This window comes from Larus michahellis, chromosome 6 (genome assembly GCF_964199755.1).
Source record: "Larus michahellis chromosome 6, bLarMic1.1, whole genome shotgun sequence".
In the NCBI taxonomy this organism is placed as follows: Eukaryota; Metazoa; Chordata; class Aves; order Charadriiformes; family Laridae; genus Larus; species Larus michahellis.
Window position 1 is genome coordinate 5235270 of NC_133901.1, and position 18880 is coordinate 5254149.

General features: G+C 37.9%; 1 protein-coding gene across 3 annotated transcripts in view; it reads right to left on the reverse strand.

The window, feature by feature from the left end:
* Positions 1-3609: 3609 nt before the first annotated feature.
* PRKCI (protein kinase C iota) overlaps positions 3610-18880 on the reverse strand; it is a 28919-nt gene continuing 13648 nt past the window's right edge. For 2 of the 3 annotated variants that reach the window (XM_074591773.1, XM_074591774.1), the window contains exons 4-18: positions 18684-18734; positions 17418-17503; positions 16120-16260; positions 15255-15309; positions 14461-14519; positions 13834-14010; positions 12757-12854; positions 11638-11724; positions 10896-11031; positions 9826-9913; positions 9086-9211; positions 8904-8983; positions 7776-7865; positions 7367-7482; positions 3610-6236 (exon numbers count right to left, since the gene is read on the reverse strand). In XM_074591773.1, the coding sequence (XP_074447874.1) occupies positions 6149-6236; positions 7367-7482; positions 7776-7865; positions 8904-8983; positions 9086-9211; positions 9826-9913; positions 10896-11031; positions 11638-11724; positions 12757-12854; positions 13834-14010; positions 14461-14519; positions 15255-15309; positions 16120-16260; positions 17418-17503; positions 18684-18734 (1478 nt within the window). In that variant the 3' untranslated portion in view covers positions 3610-6148. The remainder of the gene's footprint in view (positions 6237-7366; positions 7483-7775; positions 7866-8903; positions 8984-9085; positions 9212-9825; positions 9914-10895; positions 11032-11637; positions 11725-12756; positions 12855-13833; positions 14011-14460; positions 14520-15254; positions 15310-16119; positions 16261-17417; positions 17504-18683; positions 18735-18880) is intronic. The other variant, XM_074591775.1, reaches the window with a different exon arrangement.

The following is an 18880-nucleotide window of genomic DNA, read 5'->3' on the forward strand; positions in this document are numbered from 1 at the left end:
ATGTGGAGTGCCCTGGTGCTTCTCGTAAAGGCTGTTCTTTAGCCTGCAGCAACACAATTACATAGGACTGTGCAAGCATCATCTCACTGCGGCTGCTACATCAAATGCTTCTGCAGCATTTCCAGCCCTAGACGGAAAAGAGGATTCCTTCATGTAATGATTCCGCAGAAGGAGCTTATAAATATTGGTATTTTTCCCTCCATTTACAGTTAAGCAAACAACACGAGGCAAAGCAGTTGCTGGAGAACAATTGCTAGCCTCACAGGGAGAACGTGAACTGCTTCTGTGCGGGGCAGGGAGCCTGAGGGAAGCCACGGAGAACACGCAGAAGCGCATTCGCATTTGATCTCAATTGCCTGTTTAAATTCCGTTTCTTTATTCTTTGGCAATAAAATGTTTGAAGGTAGGACAACAAATAGGTTTATGAAAAAGTAAACACATTTGTGAAGAACACTAATACTCTGTACTTTGCTTAAAAGCCACGACAATGCAGCAGAATAAAACAAGATTTCTGAATCCACCAGCTTTTAGAGCTGATCTTGGAAGACATGGACCTGCGATACGATTTTCCAGACATTCGGGACATTCCTGTCTTCTCCACCCTCTAGGAGTTTAGGATCCGATTAAAAAAATTCTCTTCAAATACCAGTCAGTGAAACGCACTATGTCGTATTTTCCATTTTAAATTTACTGAAGAAAACGCAAGATTTCTAACACCAGAGCTGGACTGCTCTAAGGATGGAAGGAAAGGGATTTATGTAGGCAGATATTACATCTTTTATTAGACCTGCTGCTGTCATGGAAGCTTAGGAATTCGGTGTCCTTGCTTAATTGGGGTTTTTCAAGTTCTGCTGCACATTTTCCATTTCAGGTTGCAAATTGTGGTAACCATTGTGCTGTAATCATAGTGTTGCTATAGAGCTACAATGATCAGGCAATGAAAGACAAAGTTTGTAGGTAGAGGATTGTCTAAAAAAAGATGTTAACTCTGCCTACAACTTCTACTGTCGACTGTGAAAAGCAGTTCCAAAGACACTAAAACCCGAGTTACAGACCTTTGCAAGATGTAATAAATTGCATTAACAGAGCATAGGGGGAATCTTTCTTTTCTTATTAACTCCTCTGAATTTTCAAGAAGTGCTGAAGCCCTTTGGAAGCTTGCGAAATCAACATCTAAGGTTGTCTGAAAACATAATTCACAAGTAGCACCTTCACTGCTTGGTTTCAACACCTTAAGTTTAAAACTAAGGCAGCCCCTAAGGAATTTTTGTCTGTACTCGTCTAAGTCAGCTCTAAGGAGGAAAATTATTATTTAAGAAATACATTTTTTACTTTACAATTAAACAGCAACTCCAAAAGTTTCATTTTCAATTAAAATAAAAAATGAGGGATATATATGGGAAACCAAGCAGCTCCCTAGAAAGTATGTCATTTTTATATCATGTATTTCTAAAATAATACCAAGCAGGACACACTCAAAACCACAGACCTACAAAAATATCATAAAGCTTTTTTCGCTTAAAAAAAAAAGTGTTTAAAAGAAGAGCAAGTCCCATCCTCCCCGCACACTTGCCCTTTCGAATTCCTTATGGGCCACCTCTGACAGTCCCTGGGGGCGATTCCTCTTCCACTCCTGCGCTAGGAAGAGGGGCAAGTGAGACAAATTAATCTGCATTTCTAAGTGCAAATAAAACCACATCCTTTAAACTACTGCATATAAACTGAAGGGCCCAATATCAAATTAAAACAAAATAAAATAATCTTTCACTTGAGCTGGTTAACATACATCCAAAGCTGTTTGTCAAACTGCTAAGTGTGTAAAGAACTTTGCCGCAGTTTTGTGAGTTAGATTCAAGTTGCGTATTTATGAACAAAGGGGGTTTTCTATAAAGAAGTATTTTTTCAAAAAAGTGTTTCTGTATACGCAGTCTCTGAAGATGTTAAGAACACAATTTAACACTGAACAGAGAACAAAAACTGTGCGTTTTCTTCTCTGAAGATATCGGCTTGTGCATTTTAAAGAAAATAAATAATTTTAGTGGTGATTTTTAATGGTAAGTTGTAATACGTAAGACCGCTTTCATGAAACCTCCTATGACAGATTAAGTAACATAGACAAGACACCGTATTAGATACCCTATTACGGATCTTATCGTAAGCACAAACGGTTGATGGATTTTAGCGTGTACCACATCTTACAGGACGAGTGACTTTGGAAACAGTTCTGTACAAAACCCTACAGCTAATGAAGAACTTGAACTGTGACTTGGTGCCCACATCTGAAATCATGGTCAAAATTCAGCTGTCCAGCTCGACGCTTCACCACACGGGGCAAGAGGGGGGTAAGCCCAGACACTGTTCAAGCTTAGATGTCAAATGCAGACAGAACAGATTTCTGGTCCTATTTATGCCTGAAAAAGCCCATCTCCCACAAAAGCCAAACAGATCCAGGAGGGAGGTGCTTCTCTGCTTTTAATTGTTGATTAAATACAGAATGGTAAGATTACACATTCCAAGATTGCAGTTCAGATCCCTTTATCATAAGCAGGGGGAAAAAAAAAAAGAAAAAAAGTCTCAAACCGCCCCCCCCTCCCCAGTCCTCTAACTGAGCTCTTCTCAGGAAAATGTAGGATATAGCAAAATCCCCCACTCTCTCTTCCCAGGAAAATGTCATTAATTTGCAGGCAATTTCAGACACCTTTCTTGTTCAAGCTGCTTATGCTGTCCATCGTGAAGCAAGGATGCGTGCTTAGCAGTTAAGGTATCAAGTATGTATAGATTATACAAGCTATTAATTTCCTTTATAGAGTGTCTTAACATAAACAATTGCTCAGACTGAGCCGAGAGCAGTTGGCCACCAAACTGAAGAGAAACAAGGAGCGTGCGTGGGGGGAGGTTAAGCATTTCAGATATGCGACCATCTGTAGCGTTTGCCTAGGACTGCCGATACACACTTCTACTAACAAGACAGATTGCAAGAGGAAAACTCTTTTAAAATACGGATACACAGATACTGAAATAAAGATATATTAACGTGCTGCATCTGTAGCAGGGTGTGAGGTAAGTTCCCTCGCCCTCCGTGTCAGAAATCCCAGAGAATGCGGGGGAGGAGTTGAAGAAACAAAGAAGGAACTCATGCAGAAGTAAGCGCAGTGGAGAGCACTGCTCTGAACTCCCAATCCCCAGCTCTGGCAGCTAAGATGACGTCTCAGAAGCGCCAGCTGAAAGAGGGCCTTGGTCAAGCCAGCTAGAATCGCATTTTATGTTTTACTTGAAGCTTTCTGCATCTGCACAGCTGACTGACGCCTCACTGCTTACTCCTGTTTCATCACTGGTGTTGGAACGAAAGACAGAACCTACAAGGATGCTTTTTCTCCATAGGGCACGGTGAAACACGCTGGAGAGGGACCTCCATTCTGCAACATGCCTGGGGAACGCCAGCTGAGGGAGGTGTTTCTTAGGTTCCTGGGGTCTATCCCAGGGCATTCTCCTAGAAGTAGTTATAAGATTAGAACAACACTCCTGTGGGACCTGGGTATTTAAGGGCCAGACGACAATCCCACGCAGAACCCAGCATTTCGCAGTATTTTAGAGGTTAACACACAGAGGCCTAATATAAATGTTTTATTTAAAGTAAAAAGTGTGCACAAATAAAGGTAATGATTACACAACAACGTTCAAGACCATATGCCATATGAAACAGGAAAATAATAGTGACAATATTAACTAGCAGAGCACCCATAAGAATCCAACTCGTATACAAAGAGGAGGTTACTCCACATAAATACATGATGCTTCTGATGCAGACACTTTCTCCGAAAGACAAAGCAGACTGCACTGGACTGTCTACACCCAATGTCCCTTCTGAATATTTATGACAGTTGCTATCTGCTTAACAATGAAAAGTAACTGTTAACATCATGGCACTTTGGAGAAAATTAAAGTTTAAAAATGGATTTACAGTCATTTAAGATGTTTGCCACTTAGCAACATTCTTAATGGTTAGATATGTAAATAGAAAAAGTATTTTTTCTGTGGCATTACCTATTAAAAGAAAAACAACAACTGTTGCTTTAAGCACAAAGGACAGTGTTTTACTCCATTATTCTTCTCTGATGAAAAGCAGAAATGCCCTTCCTTACCTAAAGCCATTTTACTTAATACCCCATGTGATATTAAGCCACTGTAAAGACAAGGCTTTTCTTGTTTGCTTTAAATAACTTCCAAGTTTATTATCAATTAAGTCCTGATCTCTAAACTACTCATGCGGGTGTAGAAGTCAGACACTAGACAATTAACCACAAGTTTAAAACTGCATGTAAGGAGTTCACTTGACATGAAAAAAAAACATGCTTAAGTTATTAGCTGCTCTTTAAAAGGAGGTTTACACCGATATTTTACATTTGAAAATATACAACTTGAGTTTAAGGAAAACTGATTTTTAACAGTGCGAAAGTCCAAAGCTTCCCTGAAACTGAGGCCCCTCCAATCACTTCCCAGTTTTGAAAACTCATCCCAGTATTTAAGTTTCCTATTCACGTTCCAAAGAAAAATATGAACTAAATACCATACCATGACACTACTGTGTATTTGTGCAATCCCTCTCCTTGAAGCTAACATGTAAGTGAAAAAAGATGCACCAGAAAATTTGTGCTAAGAATTTACAGTGTCGCCATACAAGGATTTTCAAGGAGAGACAACGGCCAGGCAGAAGTCTTATTAAAAGCTTCAGATAAGGTTTGCTAACTTGTGCTTACAGATACTTAAATCTGCTTTCAGTAACGCTTAGCATGCCTTATAGCTCTTACTTATAACACAGATTCTTTTCTTCAATGTCTCTTAATCCCTTTTCCCCAAAATAGTAAAAAAAAGTGGTACATTTGGCATTTCTTCGGCCTAAGACATTCAAAACTATTCCTTAAACATTAAGAATTATCTGTGCTGTATATTACACTGTTTACTAACATGAAATGTAAGAATCACAACCCCCAAAAGTCCTAGTTTGAACCGTTCTTTCCATTTATTCCAACTGTTTTACTAGTGACTTTGAGTCTACTACCAACATTTAAGGTTTGATTGTGATTACAAATCACCATCCATAAGTGGAGAAGTTAAGGGAGTCATTGTGGACAGCACCTATTTTTTTTCCTAATGTGCTTTTTCCACTGGCAAAGTCGAATGCATTTCCAACAGTATGGCAATAAGATTAAAAACAAAAAAAAAAAAAAAGGAAACAATGCCCTTATTTTGGCCATAGCTGTAATGTATGCAGTTCTGATACAGATAAGACAGCAAGTGTAGAAGCAATAAATAACAGTTTGAGGTTCTACATCCATCAATATTAGCTGCCCATTACTGCTAAATTACACTCTGCAGATTTTAACTTTTTAAAGTATTAATTGAATTCCTTTTACTTAAGCTGACACTTTGTATCACGTACAACCCTCGCTGAAAGGGACAGGCTCAGAAAGGCACTCTCTGTGTATCACTGTGTAATTCGTAGTGTATCACTGCGGAGCAAAGCCTGTTGATTCTAATATCGAGTTAATCATCTCCTTTTGGATAGGATCAATATACCCTACGAAAGCAGCCATCCTTGACCTATTCAGTTTAAAAATCTGCTCTCCTCGCTGTCATCTCAATCTGAAGGGCAATAACGTAGCTCTAAGTCTAAGGAGAACAGGAAAATCAGACATTTAGAGATAAGAGATTTAAAACTACAGAAGTCGTATGGTCTTACTTTCCTTGCTGGAAAAATGGAAGTCCTTTAACGGTATTTTATGAGATCTCCTAGTGCAGTTTGCATTCTTAAAGCAATAAGAAGGTTTTCCTTTATCAGAACGCTGTATTGGCAGATTATACAGCCAGACCCCATTGTTCAGTCAGGAGCCCCAGAGACCAACTTCTATATTAAAATTTTAGTTTGGCAAGACTGTTGGAAAGTTTGACATTTTAAATCTGGCAGCCGAAGGTTCAAGCATAACAACTGTCCTGGACGACAATTAATACAAAAAGAATATTAGTAATTCACACTAGGTGGCAAGGGTAAGATGTTCAGTTACTCGTTTTATGCAAGTGCATCCAAATGAAGAGATGTTTATCCATGCAGGCACAGAGTAACACTTGGCACAGTCCAGAAATGGAGAATTCAGACACATTCCTCAGCTGACATCAAAAGAGGATTTATATATTCAAAGCCCTCAAATTCAGACTGGTCAATCTTCTTCACAATATCACTATTAAGATGAAAAAACAAGCATTAGTTCAGCAAAATTAAAAAGGTAACAATAGCAACTGATAGTTTGTCTTAAAATTTAAACCCGTACAGCAGATTGCAGTTGAGAACACCTCCCTTCTCTCTTTTGTCCCCCTCTATCCTTACAGTAGCCACTGTTTTTTCTGTAGCCCCTAGAACAGTAACAGAACACAAACTCCCCCAGGAGCAGTGACTGGGCTGCTCCCACGCACGTATTCTCTCCACAAAGCAAGCTGCAAGGTTTGCGGTTTTAGAACTTTCCCCAAACAGTCAGTTTTGTAAAAACCTGAAAACATAGGGATGTGATAGATACTCCATCTGCATCAGCAACTTTTCTAAACTTTACTTGTACATTATGCATTTACAAAGGGATGAAGATGTAAATTGGATCTCAGACCTAATTAAGGTGCATAGCTAACATTTAATATTCACTGTTTGTGTTTACATACTACATAAACTTTACACAAAACCCTAGAAAAATTCCTGAAATGCGAACAGCAGTGGTTCAGTCAAACTAGAAAGGCCCTTCCCTCCTCATCCCAAATCAGGGCCTCTCAGGGTAAGGAACCACAAATCCACTACCAAACCCAAACGCATTATCCTGCATTTTGTCAAGGCTTTTCAGCCAGGATAATCTCACTTGACTACTAAGAATTTAAAATTCCCGAACAAGCCAAACAAAGCACCTCCTCTTGTTCTGAACACCCAAGATGAATTCAATCTACACTCAACATTCTAGAAACATCGTGGCTTAAAGTAACGCAAAAATAAACCACTTGACACAACAGGTCTTTTCCTTCACCCGTTCATTTCTTGCAGATGATACCACTAAAACTTGTGAAATAACACTTACTCATCTTTCCCTGAACTAAGATCCATTGTAGCAGCTTTCCCACTGTTAGTTAATTTTTACATCATGCCAGACTACAATACTTCATCCAGACACGCTAAGTCTACCAGGAGGGTACGTAAAACAATCTTCTCCAAACTAACACGAGAAAATGTTATTTACTGCTTCGCGTATACTCTTTGTACTACAACTAGAGCTACTGAACGTTTTATAACTCCTTCATTGACTTATCAGAGATTCTTAAATGCTACATTACTTACTCATCATCTGGAGTGAGCTGCACAGGTTCATTGGTGAATTGGGAATCAAAGTTATCCAGACCAAATTCTCCAGATATATTTGGTTTAAATGGAGGCACCACTTGCTTTTGCTCCATCTAAGAATAAACGCACTTAGTGACACCAAGAATGAGTTACAACCTATTGAGTTATTTTTAAACAAGGCTGGAAGTTACTATTGGGTTTCTTTTGTATACTTTCTACAATCATTCTAATAATCTACCGTACTTATTGTGTGTAAAAGGGTTAAAAGATTCTGTATTGTCATTATGATGCATCTTAAGAGCTTAAGGTTTTTGAAGTTTTTACATCATCTCTCGTGCTCAAAGCAAGCTGTCAAGCCATCACTGTACACAAAGTAAATACGCCAAGCCAGTGGGCATTCACATACCAGATCCCAATCAACGTTGCGAAAGAATGGATGTCCCTGAATATCCGCAAATCCTGTTTGAGGATGGCAGCCTAACCGTTCCTTTGGATCCTGTGCAAGGAAGAAAATATTTCTAAATGGGTGCCATGGCCTACACATGAGTAAAATACAAACGTTACAAATCCCATGAGAAATGAAACACCAGAGTCACGAGGGACATTGAAGAACTAAGTTGGCATTATTTATTTGTGAAATTGTTTCAATTTACTGTCTGTAATAGGCATGAATATATGGAAGCCTTTAACGGAATTTTATATAAAGAACCATGCCATTTTTCTTCATTTTTATTCAGACCTGTTTAAACATACTATTATGTTTCAGAGCAAACTTGGTTAGATTACAAGTGAATTTGATTCCTCCCCCTTCCCTGAGCAGACTGTGCCAGGCAATCACACTAGGGTAGCAACTGCAGGTTACTGAGAAATGCGGTGGAAAGAAGGTTATTTTAAGAAGGCAATTCCATCCCCATGTACCTCTATGCACACACCACCATGGAGTTGTAACAGAATCGGTGTTCTTGAACAGTATTACTTTCTCAAAATAATTTAACCAACTGTTTTCTCCTGTACCTCTTTCTCCCCACTCATTTAACAAGAAATAAAGGTCAGCATGTGCTCAGACTAGTCCACTACCACGTATGCACCTTTTGACGCTCAGACTAGTTAGCCACCAGCAAACAGTGTATTCTGCCTCTGCACTTCCCTCCGTGAAGTCATCAGAAGTTGTCAAAGTGATTCGCTAACCACCTTCTCTTTAAGAATCAAAATAAATCTGCTATTTGTCCAATTCCCCAGATTAAAGAAATCACTTGAATGATTTCTGTGCCTTTCAATTTGATATTTACTCATGATCTCAGCCTGAGAATCTGGAGCTTCAGGTTTTAAGACAAGTAGCTCAAATAGGGCCCCCAGTCCCACTGAAATTCTGCTTTAGGCTCACACCTTTTCTACCCTGTTTCTGTATATGCCAGATAAACTACGTCTGCTACACATCAATTAGTCAACAGGTTTCAAAAAAAAAAAAACCAAAAAAACCCAACAAACCACAGTTGCTCTTGAGAAGTCTTAAATAGTCCCCTTTAGCTCTTACCTTATTGAGGAAACTCTTTAGAACGCCTGCTGCTTTAACAGAAAGGGATCGAGGAATTCGGATCTGTTTTTCCAAAATTACTGCAAGAAACGAGATTTACATCAGCCTTTGCATCTTTAAAGTTAGACTAAAGGTTAAGTAGAAACAAAGGACTAAAGCGTAGGAACACTCATGGTACTCACCTTGGAAAAGATAATCTTCTGTGTTCTGATCGGGATTGTCAGAACTCCCAACAATATCAAACGGTGACCGGCCTGCCATCATTTCAAACATAAGCACACCAAGCGCCCACCAGTCTACGCTGAAGCCTGGAATTCAAATGAGGAAACACCACTGGAGATATTTTGGAGCAAAAATACCAATACTTTTGGGGCTAAAGACAGACACGTTTTGAGAAGAAAGAATCAATTCAAAAATTTAAGTATTGCCAGTCTTTCTGATTATCTGAACAGGTAACGACTGTACTAGACATTACTTGGTTCATTATGTGTGCAACAGGAGGGAATGCTGTGAGATTTGTGAAAGGGATGTCTACTCTCTAGGCCCTTTGCAACGCGTTTGTATCTAATACCATCATTGCTGACAAATATAAATCTCCAAAACTGAACACAATTCAAGACTGCAAGAGTATCATTAGTAGTATCTAAAACAGTTATAAACAATAATAAGTCTGGGAGACTCAAGCTATTCTTCATGACTGATAAGAAGAATTTAAAGTGTGGAAAGCAAGATAACTCAATTGCTTGGTGTGATGTTTTCTGCCCTTCCTTTGAAGGGTTTATTTACATTTTCAGCCAGGATGCTGAATTAAGACTGATCACATGTCTAATGGAGATTTGTACTTTCCACCGATAAAAAACTTGACTAGGAAGCAAGAGACAAGGTTAAAGTCATATGGTAGCAGTGAAAAAAATCCATTTACCATAATCCTCTCCCCGGAGAATTTCGGGTGCGATATAGTTCGGAGTCCCACAGAACGTGCTGGTTGTGTCACCAGGCCTCAGACCCTCCTTTAAGAAAAGATGGGAAGAAAATACTTTACAGTTAGCCAAAGATCCCGCACTCCCCCTCTGCTAAGAACTTCCTTTTGATTTAAGTGTCCTGAACAAACTGCTTTCATTTTTGTAAAACTACGCTTAAATGTGCATGCAAATGAATATAAAACACTACTTGCTTCAGAAAAAACAGAAGCAGGTTGCATCTAGAGTCTCAAGAGGATGGCACATACCTATTGACAACAACATCTTTTTAGGTTTTAGTTAGTAAGCTCCATCCCATCTCCAGCGATAGGCAAATGGGACTGACTGAGGCACGGTGGAACAGCTTACGTGACCGGGGTGTTGCAATGGACAGATACAAGGTTTTCAGAGAAGAGCATGGGATGCAGAATGGTGGGGAGAGTTAGCCAAAAAAGTTGTACAGTCTTCATCCTTGGAAGTTTTCAAGGCCAAAGTGAATAAAGCCCTTAGTAACCTGTTCTGATCTTAGAGCTGCTTTGAGCAGCGGGGCGGATTAGACTTCCTGAGGCCCTTTCCAACCTGTATGACTTTATGCATTTCAGTTGCTTGGCCAAAATTGTGACGTTTAAAATAGTTCCAATAGATCAGCATAACAACAATTCCACAGCAAAGTCAAACCCGTGCTCCAGTGACAAAGTTTTCCCTAGAGAAAACGTGAAGTGTCACAGAATCCCAATAGAAGGAAGTGTGACTGATATATTTCAACCTCTCTCTTTTTGAAATCAAGCTCTCCTGACTCTTTCAGCCTACCCCTCCCAGTCAAGTTGATACAGCAGCTTTATAGATCCAGTCTGTGCGCTTTGGCATTTCTTTTTCTTTTCTCCACTTGTAGAAGTGAAATGAGTACACAGCCTATCTGCGCTGTGTATAAATGAATACTTCAACATTTCACGTTTTTAAGTCTCTGCATCTTTTAATTTGCAAAAATTTCTTAATTGTTGATTTTACTGGTTAGCAAGAAACTAGAGCTTACCTTGCACATGCCATAATCTGTGAGTTTAATATGCCCTTCAGAATCTAGTAGCACATTATCCAGTTTTAAATCTCTGTAGATTATCCCCCGTTCATGTAAATAGTTCAATGCTAGACTGATTTCAGCAGAATAAAACCTAGTGTAGAAAGAGATATTGATTACTCAAGTAATCAAAAACCCAAACCACAATAGCATAGTCTCGGTGGTATGATACTTTTCTAAATATAATCCCCTGTATTCTATTATTTTTCATCAGAGAAGTGGATATGCTTATAATCATATAAACATTTCTACTCACAGTCACTTTAAAAATTATTTTTAATTATTAACATCTACTGAAATCTCATCCCTTTCATCTCACCATCTGAGATGAAGCATATGCACCAAGAGCTCAGCATTTGCCTGGACAGCTGGTCGTGGTTGTTGTAAGAGAAACACATTGATACCATTAGACAGTTTAGAAAAATATCACAAAAGTGTTTTTCTATATAAAAATTCAGAATCAGACTGAAGTCATCTAGGGTAATGCTAATACAAACAATAACAAAGCGCTTCCTATTACAGTTCCTCCTTGAAACAAAAATGCGGTAGCTTGCAGCATAAAAATGAGAATGCAGTTTCATGTTCCTTAAATCCTTAACATCTGGGGAGGATTTGCTGGCTCATCATCATAATCTCCGCATTACTGCACTGTGTCAGAAAACCAACTGCTTTGATTTAAGAAAGCTGGAATTAGACATACCTGGCATGCTCCTCCGGCAGCTTTCTCTGTCTCTGCATATGAAACATTAGATCTCCTCCATTTACATACTCTATAACGAAGAATAACCTGAAACACACAGGAGTTTGTTACAAATTATTGTATACAAAGCGAAAGAAGTTTGAGATGTTCCAGGTCTGTTATCAAACAATGTCGATTCAACTCCTCCCATCCCTGGTAATACGGCTGGTTTCGCCATTTTATTTTCCCTCCCTTTGAATAAATTCCCAAAGTTAAAAATCAAGTTTACGAAGCTTCTCTAGAGAATTCCTTCGTTGCTAAAGGAAAGTAAGTAATCCTTCCCAAATTCCTAATCCGTTACAGCTACTGCTTGTCATTCTGTATGTGCCTATATAAGTAGATTCACATTAGTTTCTATGCACAAACCAGAAAAAAAAATAAAATCTCATTTTCCTTCGTGATCCCTTTAGTTTCCTTTGTTTGTTGTTAATACTATTAGTATATTACATATACTATTTCTTCTCACCTCCCTCCACCTGCCTGTCACCTTTTCAAACAGCAAAGATGTTGTTTAAATATACAATATTTTATATATACTGAAATTACAGTATAGAATAGTAATTTATTCTTCTACTGCAATCTCTTCTCTATATAAACACACAGGAAAATAATAATTTTCATCTCTATTACCCTGTTTTCCTTTCTAAAATTCCGATACTATTTTCTGAGTCTCGCTCAGAGACTTGTCTTCGTCTTCAGAGTCCATGCAAGTCTGAGATAAATTTCCTCGTTTTTTTGCGCTTCTGATTTCTCTCTCCTTAAGCCCTTTTTTCCTCCCATTCTAGGTTCTGTCTTCTACTTCATATTCTTAAGCCTTTTTTTCCCTGCTAGCTACATCTCTCCTCCTGTCCAGAATCCTTCCCATCATACCTACCAGTACTTTACATTCTTTTGCATCTTCCCAAGCTGAAAAGCTTAGATGAACATGGCCTTTTGCTCATAAAATGCTACATTGATTTACAGTACATTGACTTTTGCTACCTACCTAACATTTAATGCTTTAAACAGGCCTTTGAGGTGCCTAACAGTGTGAAATAATTTTTGAATAAGACTATCTTCTTATTATCTTATGACCTGTACCTGCTTTCTGTCTGGAAGCAAGAGTGTAGTCCGACAAGAAAGGGATGATTTGAAGCCTGTTCAAAGACGTGTTTCTCTGTCTGCACCCAATCAATATCCTATTTATTGAAGAAAAGCGACATTCAGAAAAGGATCATTGCACTTCTGAAGTCAAGTATTAATGACAATTAGCAGAAAGATACTCAAGCGTTTTGCCATCCTTGTTTTACTTGCAAGAAATTAAATATTATATAGTTCTCCGATGTGAAGTGAGACAATTTAGCACAGTCTGTTTTTTTCCTGTGTTGAGCATCCCGTACTTTTAGCTTCATTGTGTAATTACACTTGGAAATGAAAAAACACTCACGTATATGAGAAACTGTTGCAGATAAATGAAAAGTAGCATCAAGAAATGCAGAAGAAATCAACGGTACACGGAGAAATAAATGCAAAAGCTCTTGGATAGCAAACTGCAGTCACTTGGAGTCTTTTCAGAACAGTGTAAAGAAACACAAGGGAAACTTTCAGCAACAAGAGGTGTTTAGCAGTTTAATACCCCAATTCTGATTAGTTTCCATCATCACTGTATAAGCTACACAATTTTAAGATGGAGGTCCGATTTAAAGAGCAATTAAAATAAACATTATGAGTTCTCCTTCGTCACAAAAACCCCAAACTTGAACATACAAAAACCAGACTCCACCCATTTCTTTTTCAGCCTAGCAAGCCAATGTTAATAGGAGAAATATGGAATACTGCTCCAAAGTAACGAAGCAAGCCAGGCTTATTAACTTGAATTCTGCAGGGGCACCGCTGCAGACAGTGCTGATCACAAAAGGAGACACGGGCAACAGAGGCAACGAGGCTCATGACAGAAACCACTGGCACAGGAGGGTGGCTGTGAGCTACCAGTCTGTCAATGAAGAGCTCAAAATTGATTATCTGTCTTGTGAACCTTCTACAGTACAGTATGTATAAGAAACCACATGTATAATTTTCAACGAGTGTTGCAGACCCAGAAGCCCAGCTCCCACCTTGTGATAGACACTGAAGCTCTTTGGAAGAGTTGCCTGATTTATTGATAAAAAGTTTGCCTACCTCATCATCATTGACGAGCTCTTTCTTCACCACTTTCATCGCATAAATGCGTTCAGTTTTCTTCAATCGAACAAGCAATACTTTAGCATAACTGCCTCTTCCTATAACACGGAGCAAATCGAAATCCTGAAGACCCAGACTGGAGGAAGCTTTGCCACTTTCTCTAATGCTCATTGCCTATTGATAAAGATACTTTGAAATTAGTAAGCAGGCTTGCCAATTTTAACAACTGCAACAGCTAGCATTTCAAATAGAACAGCAAAATTAATATAAACAAGTAATTCAATTAACACTTGTTATTCTTAAAACTGCACTGTCCTGGAAAGGAATGTGAGGGGAAAGAAAGGAGGCAGAGGAGACTTGGCAGAAACAAATAAAACTGGAAGAGTTTTGCATACTTTCTAAGTCAAAGCCCATCTATACTTCTTAAATCAAAGCATATCTCAACTCAAAGTTCAAAATAAAACAGCTTGCAAGCCATGCATGCATACACCTGAGCGAGCAACCCAATGTGCTTTAGGTACTAGTTTTCAGTTTGTGACAAATTAAATTACTAAAATCCTGGAACTGAGAGAGACAAAGGCTTTAAGATCTCTGAATACAGTTCACATGGTTAAGATACTTCACCTCTTTTTCTTCACCAACATGGTCCAAGCTCTCATGACTTGAGGGATTGTACGGAATCACTAGAGGTGCAAGAGAAAGTGATTAGACTCATGCAACACAACAGTACTTTCTTTTGCCTTAAAATTTCCCACACGCAAGAGCTCAATCAGACAGATATACAAATTAAATGTATCTATTTGTAAGTGTTCAAAACTCTTGGGTTTGTTTTGTTTGTTTGTTTTTTTAAACCATCAGAATCATTCTTTTGCAATACTACATTAATAATCAGTTATGGCTAATATAAACCCCTGTAATTATATTTGGGGAACTCTTCAGATTAATCTTGGGACTCCACACAGAAAATCTCGTGCAGAACTGTGGGTTTTTTTGTTTTTAAACTGATTATTGTCTATATCCAAATTCAAATGTTAGGACCATCACTCTGATTGCTACAAGAATGAACTTGTTTGGCTACCGATCCAGCAGAAATCCTGCTAATTCTGCTAAGGTTTTTTTTGTTTGATTGATAAGGGCTTTTCAAGGACACTGCTTACAAAGGAAAAATGTAACTGACAGCCTAAATTCTTCCTTTTTAGCCAAGTTTCTTAAACTGATAAGATATGGAAAACTAAGGAATTTTTATATTTATATCCCCCCTAGCTTTAAGAAGCTGTCTCATTTTTCTTGTTCTATGAACAAAAGTAAATAAGCGTTTTTAAAATAATTTACTTTAAGTTATTCTGTTTTATTTTAAAACCCAAAGTTCCTGTTTCAGCAACTTACTGTAATTTAAAGAAAAGAATTATTGATCTTACCTGATTCTACATTATCTGGATGCACCGAAGATGGATCCATAGGCATTATTGGCTCCTGCAAATATGCACGGGATTTTTGTAATAGATGGTCCAAGTGTGAGAGATTATTTTAGAGACAATAAATGAAATAAATGACCCCTGAGGAGTATAATCTAGCTACTTTTTAACTTGATCAGTCAACATAGTTACTGCTCTAATCCATACACAACAGAAGAAGCCACTGCAGTCTTTATTTTACCTATTTTCCAGAAGTTATGACCTGTTTCCAGAAGCTGTTGAAGTGACAACTTTGTACAACAGAGAAAAGAAGTATAGCAAATGAGAAATGGGAGAAAAGCTCAAGTACTTCAGCAGTACATATATTAGTCAAATGAATTCACAAGATTTAGACTTGGAGCTGTCTGCTTTTAATAGAAGCAGTAATCTAAATTTTTCTGGGGACTTAAGAACTAAAAATGATTTAATTTATTGTGAAAAAAGTCAAAACTTCTGCACTTCATCTTCCTTTTCTGTAAAATGGGAGATAGCCTGATATTCTAACAGATGTCTAGAGAATTTATTTTACCTGTAATTCACTTAAAAGATGCAAAATAAAGGATGATATGAATATTACTTATGCTTATATTTGACACAGGAAAAAATATCACATGTGGAAGTTAGACTCCCATCTTGCCACTAAATTGCCACACTACTAAGTGATTCCCAAACTTTCTTGCAAAGTGTCACAGTAACCATAAAGAATCATGTTTCACCTACTGTGACTATTTCCAGACTCTAGTTTGAACAGCATCAGGATTATGGAGTTTTTTGTTTGACTGGTCAGTTGTTTTTTTCAAAGACAATTTTTCAGATAAGTTTCACTTACTGGTTGTAGTGTATGACGGCCACATTCAATACTGACAAGTTTGTGACACTTCTTGTGAACAAGGAGTTTGCAATTGATGCATTTATATCCCTGGCGACCCAGGCCCCATATTCGGTCAGTGCAGATGGCACAATGAGCTCTCTAGAATGACAAATCAACAAAACCGATTAAAGAGCAAAACTAAACAATAAAAACTATTCGGATACTTTTTCATTAACAAAGAACACAGGACAGGAGATCAGAGAGAGATCCTTACTGAAGGTTCCACTATACCAAGAGTCTCTATCGGAAAAGTTTAAGAAGAAAGGCTAATTTGCTATGTGTCTTGTCATCTCTCTGTGTAGAGGAGTCCTTACATTTGTACGGAGGAAGACAAGAGAGCAAAAGCTTCAACACATTAAACCAACAGATAACAGGAAACGGGAAGATCACCACTCACTGAAAGACATTCACAAAACAACTCAAAAAAACCATGAAAATAGGATGCCTACAAAAGCAGGAGTGGAAAGTGATTAAACTATGGTGCCTTGACAGCCTTGGACCAGGAAGAGGTTAAAAAAAGGAAAAAAAAAAAAAAAAAAAAGCAGAAGTTAGATATGAAGGATGCTCAGGATGAAGTTTAGTGGAGACAATCTCAAGCATTAAGCACGGAATATACTAAACTTGGAAAAGAAGGAAAGATTACTGAAGCTGTCAAGGAACCTGGCTTATTCAAATATTTTGGGTTTGGTTCTTGCTGTTGCTTTTTCTAAATAGAGCAGAAAGCCTTCTCGGTCCTTAGCTCATTATATTTGACCATTGCTTCCTGAAAATATTACAAATGGCTTGTTATTTTCAGTTGATTACGCGCCATAATAAGCAGGCTGTTTGGAGAAACATCTCAGTTTTTCATTTAAAAGGTCTGAAAGAAAAGGCTGTGCATCATAAGTGAGTTCAGACCTTTTTACTCCCAGAACTTGAAGAACTGAAAATGTACTTTCAGCTCAGTCATCCAATGCCAGTGTTCAAGTTTGCCCTCTAGGAAGGTTTTAAGGGAACACAGGAGCATTTATAGAATTGATATCATGGTTTCAGAGTACATGTAAAGTGAATTGCAACTAATTTTTGTTTTGAGGTCCTGATAATTTAATAGCGATTAAGTTTCCCAAAACTACAGGGTTACCAAAAGTCCACATACTATATACAAACAACAAAAATAAGAATAAAACTACCGTATAAGTTTTCAAGGCAGTGACACTGTAATTACGAAAATAAGACATCCCTGCATCATGGTTTTAAGTACCCAACAAGAGTCTCACCCTGTTAAATCGTTTGGCTTGGAAAGTGTGACCATTTGCACAATAGAGCTTTCGCCACCGGCGGGCGCCTCGGCGATAAATGGATTCTAAGAGGAAAAACATACGATTATATCCATAAAAATATAAACACAGAACTACAACATCTTCTCATGGACGCATCTGTGTAAAGCGATTTACAAAGTAAGGTTTCACTTCTGCACCTTACAAAAACACAGTGTAATGTTCCAAGGATCTTTTCCATTTTTGAAAATTCTGGAGAAAATTTGAAGTAGAATATCCTGATCAACTCCAAGTTAATTCTGCTTTTCCCAAATTAAAAGGAACAGTGAATCAAGAGAAGGAAAACTGCCCAAAAATACAAACACTCGTGTGCGAAGTACACGCCTACCTTACCTAAACTTGGGGAGGAACTGTGGTAAAAGGGAAGAAGGAAAGAAGGTGAATTTCGGGAGTGTGCCCTGATTTATAAAGATTGCTTGCACAAGTCCTCTATTGTTTTAGATCCACAGCTGCCACTGTTTAGTTTTCTTCATTTTTATTTTTTATTATTAGAGGCACGTCAGGAACCAAATTGAAAACTGGAATACAAAAAACTACACCGAGTTGCAAATCTATTTCTGATTCAGTCTGCAACCTCATTTTTTCCAGAAAAGCAGCGTTATCCATACTGACAGAGTTAACTTTTGAGCATGCATATTTACATTTGTCAGAGACTTGGACATCAAGCTGGCGGATGTGTGTGTACATAACATACACATACTCTTTCATAAAACTTTAAGACAGAGGGAAAATTACCCCTTTAACATCTAGTACATTAGAGATTTTTGGAGGATACTCCTGATAGTACCTAAACAGTTTAAAATGAATTAACCACGGATCTCTAAATGGTGACATGACAAGTCATAACCATTGGTTACAAGCCTTTGTTCGCATTAGTCAGCCAGCAATCTGGCAACTACCAAAAAGACAGGAATAGGATAAAAAACTGTCACAATAGGAGAGGCAAAAGCAAGGAAAGCAGAGTGACATGGATAGTTAACAGGAATGTGAAATGCTTATTAACAATGATTCAGAAGTGACAAACAACAATTTAGTTTGGCAAGACTATCTAGTCCTTTAAAATATTTAATTTACAGAGATCTGCATTATTAATATTCATAAGTGTAGGATGCCAAACCACAGAATATCAAAATCTTCTAAAACAGGAAATCTGATTTTCTGTACTTCCTAACTAAAATAAACTTTTAAATTAAAATGTCTACTTACTGTCTTCTCCTGGACAAGGCATGCCAGGCCGTTCTGGTACACAGGGAAATACTGCAAGAAAAAAACCATTAATTTCTGATTAATTTTTATTTCAGACAGAAAATAAATCTTTAAGTTAAATACAACACTTCTGAAAGGCATCCAACCATTTCCAAAGACAGCACAGACAGCATTTTAACAAAACCTTGTGCAACAGC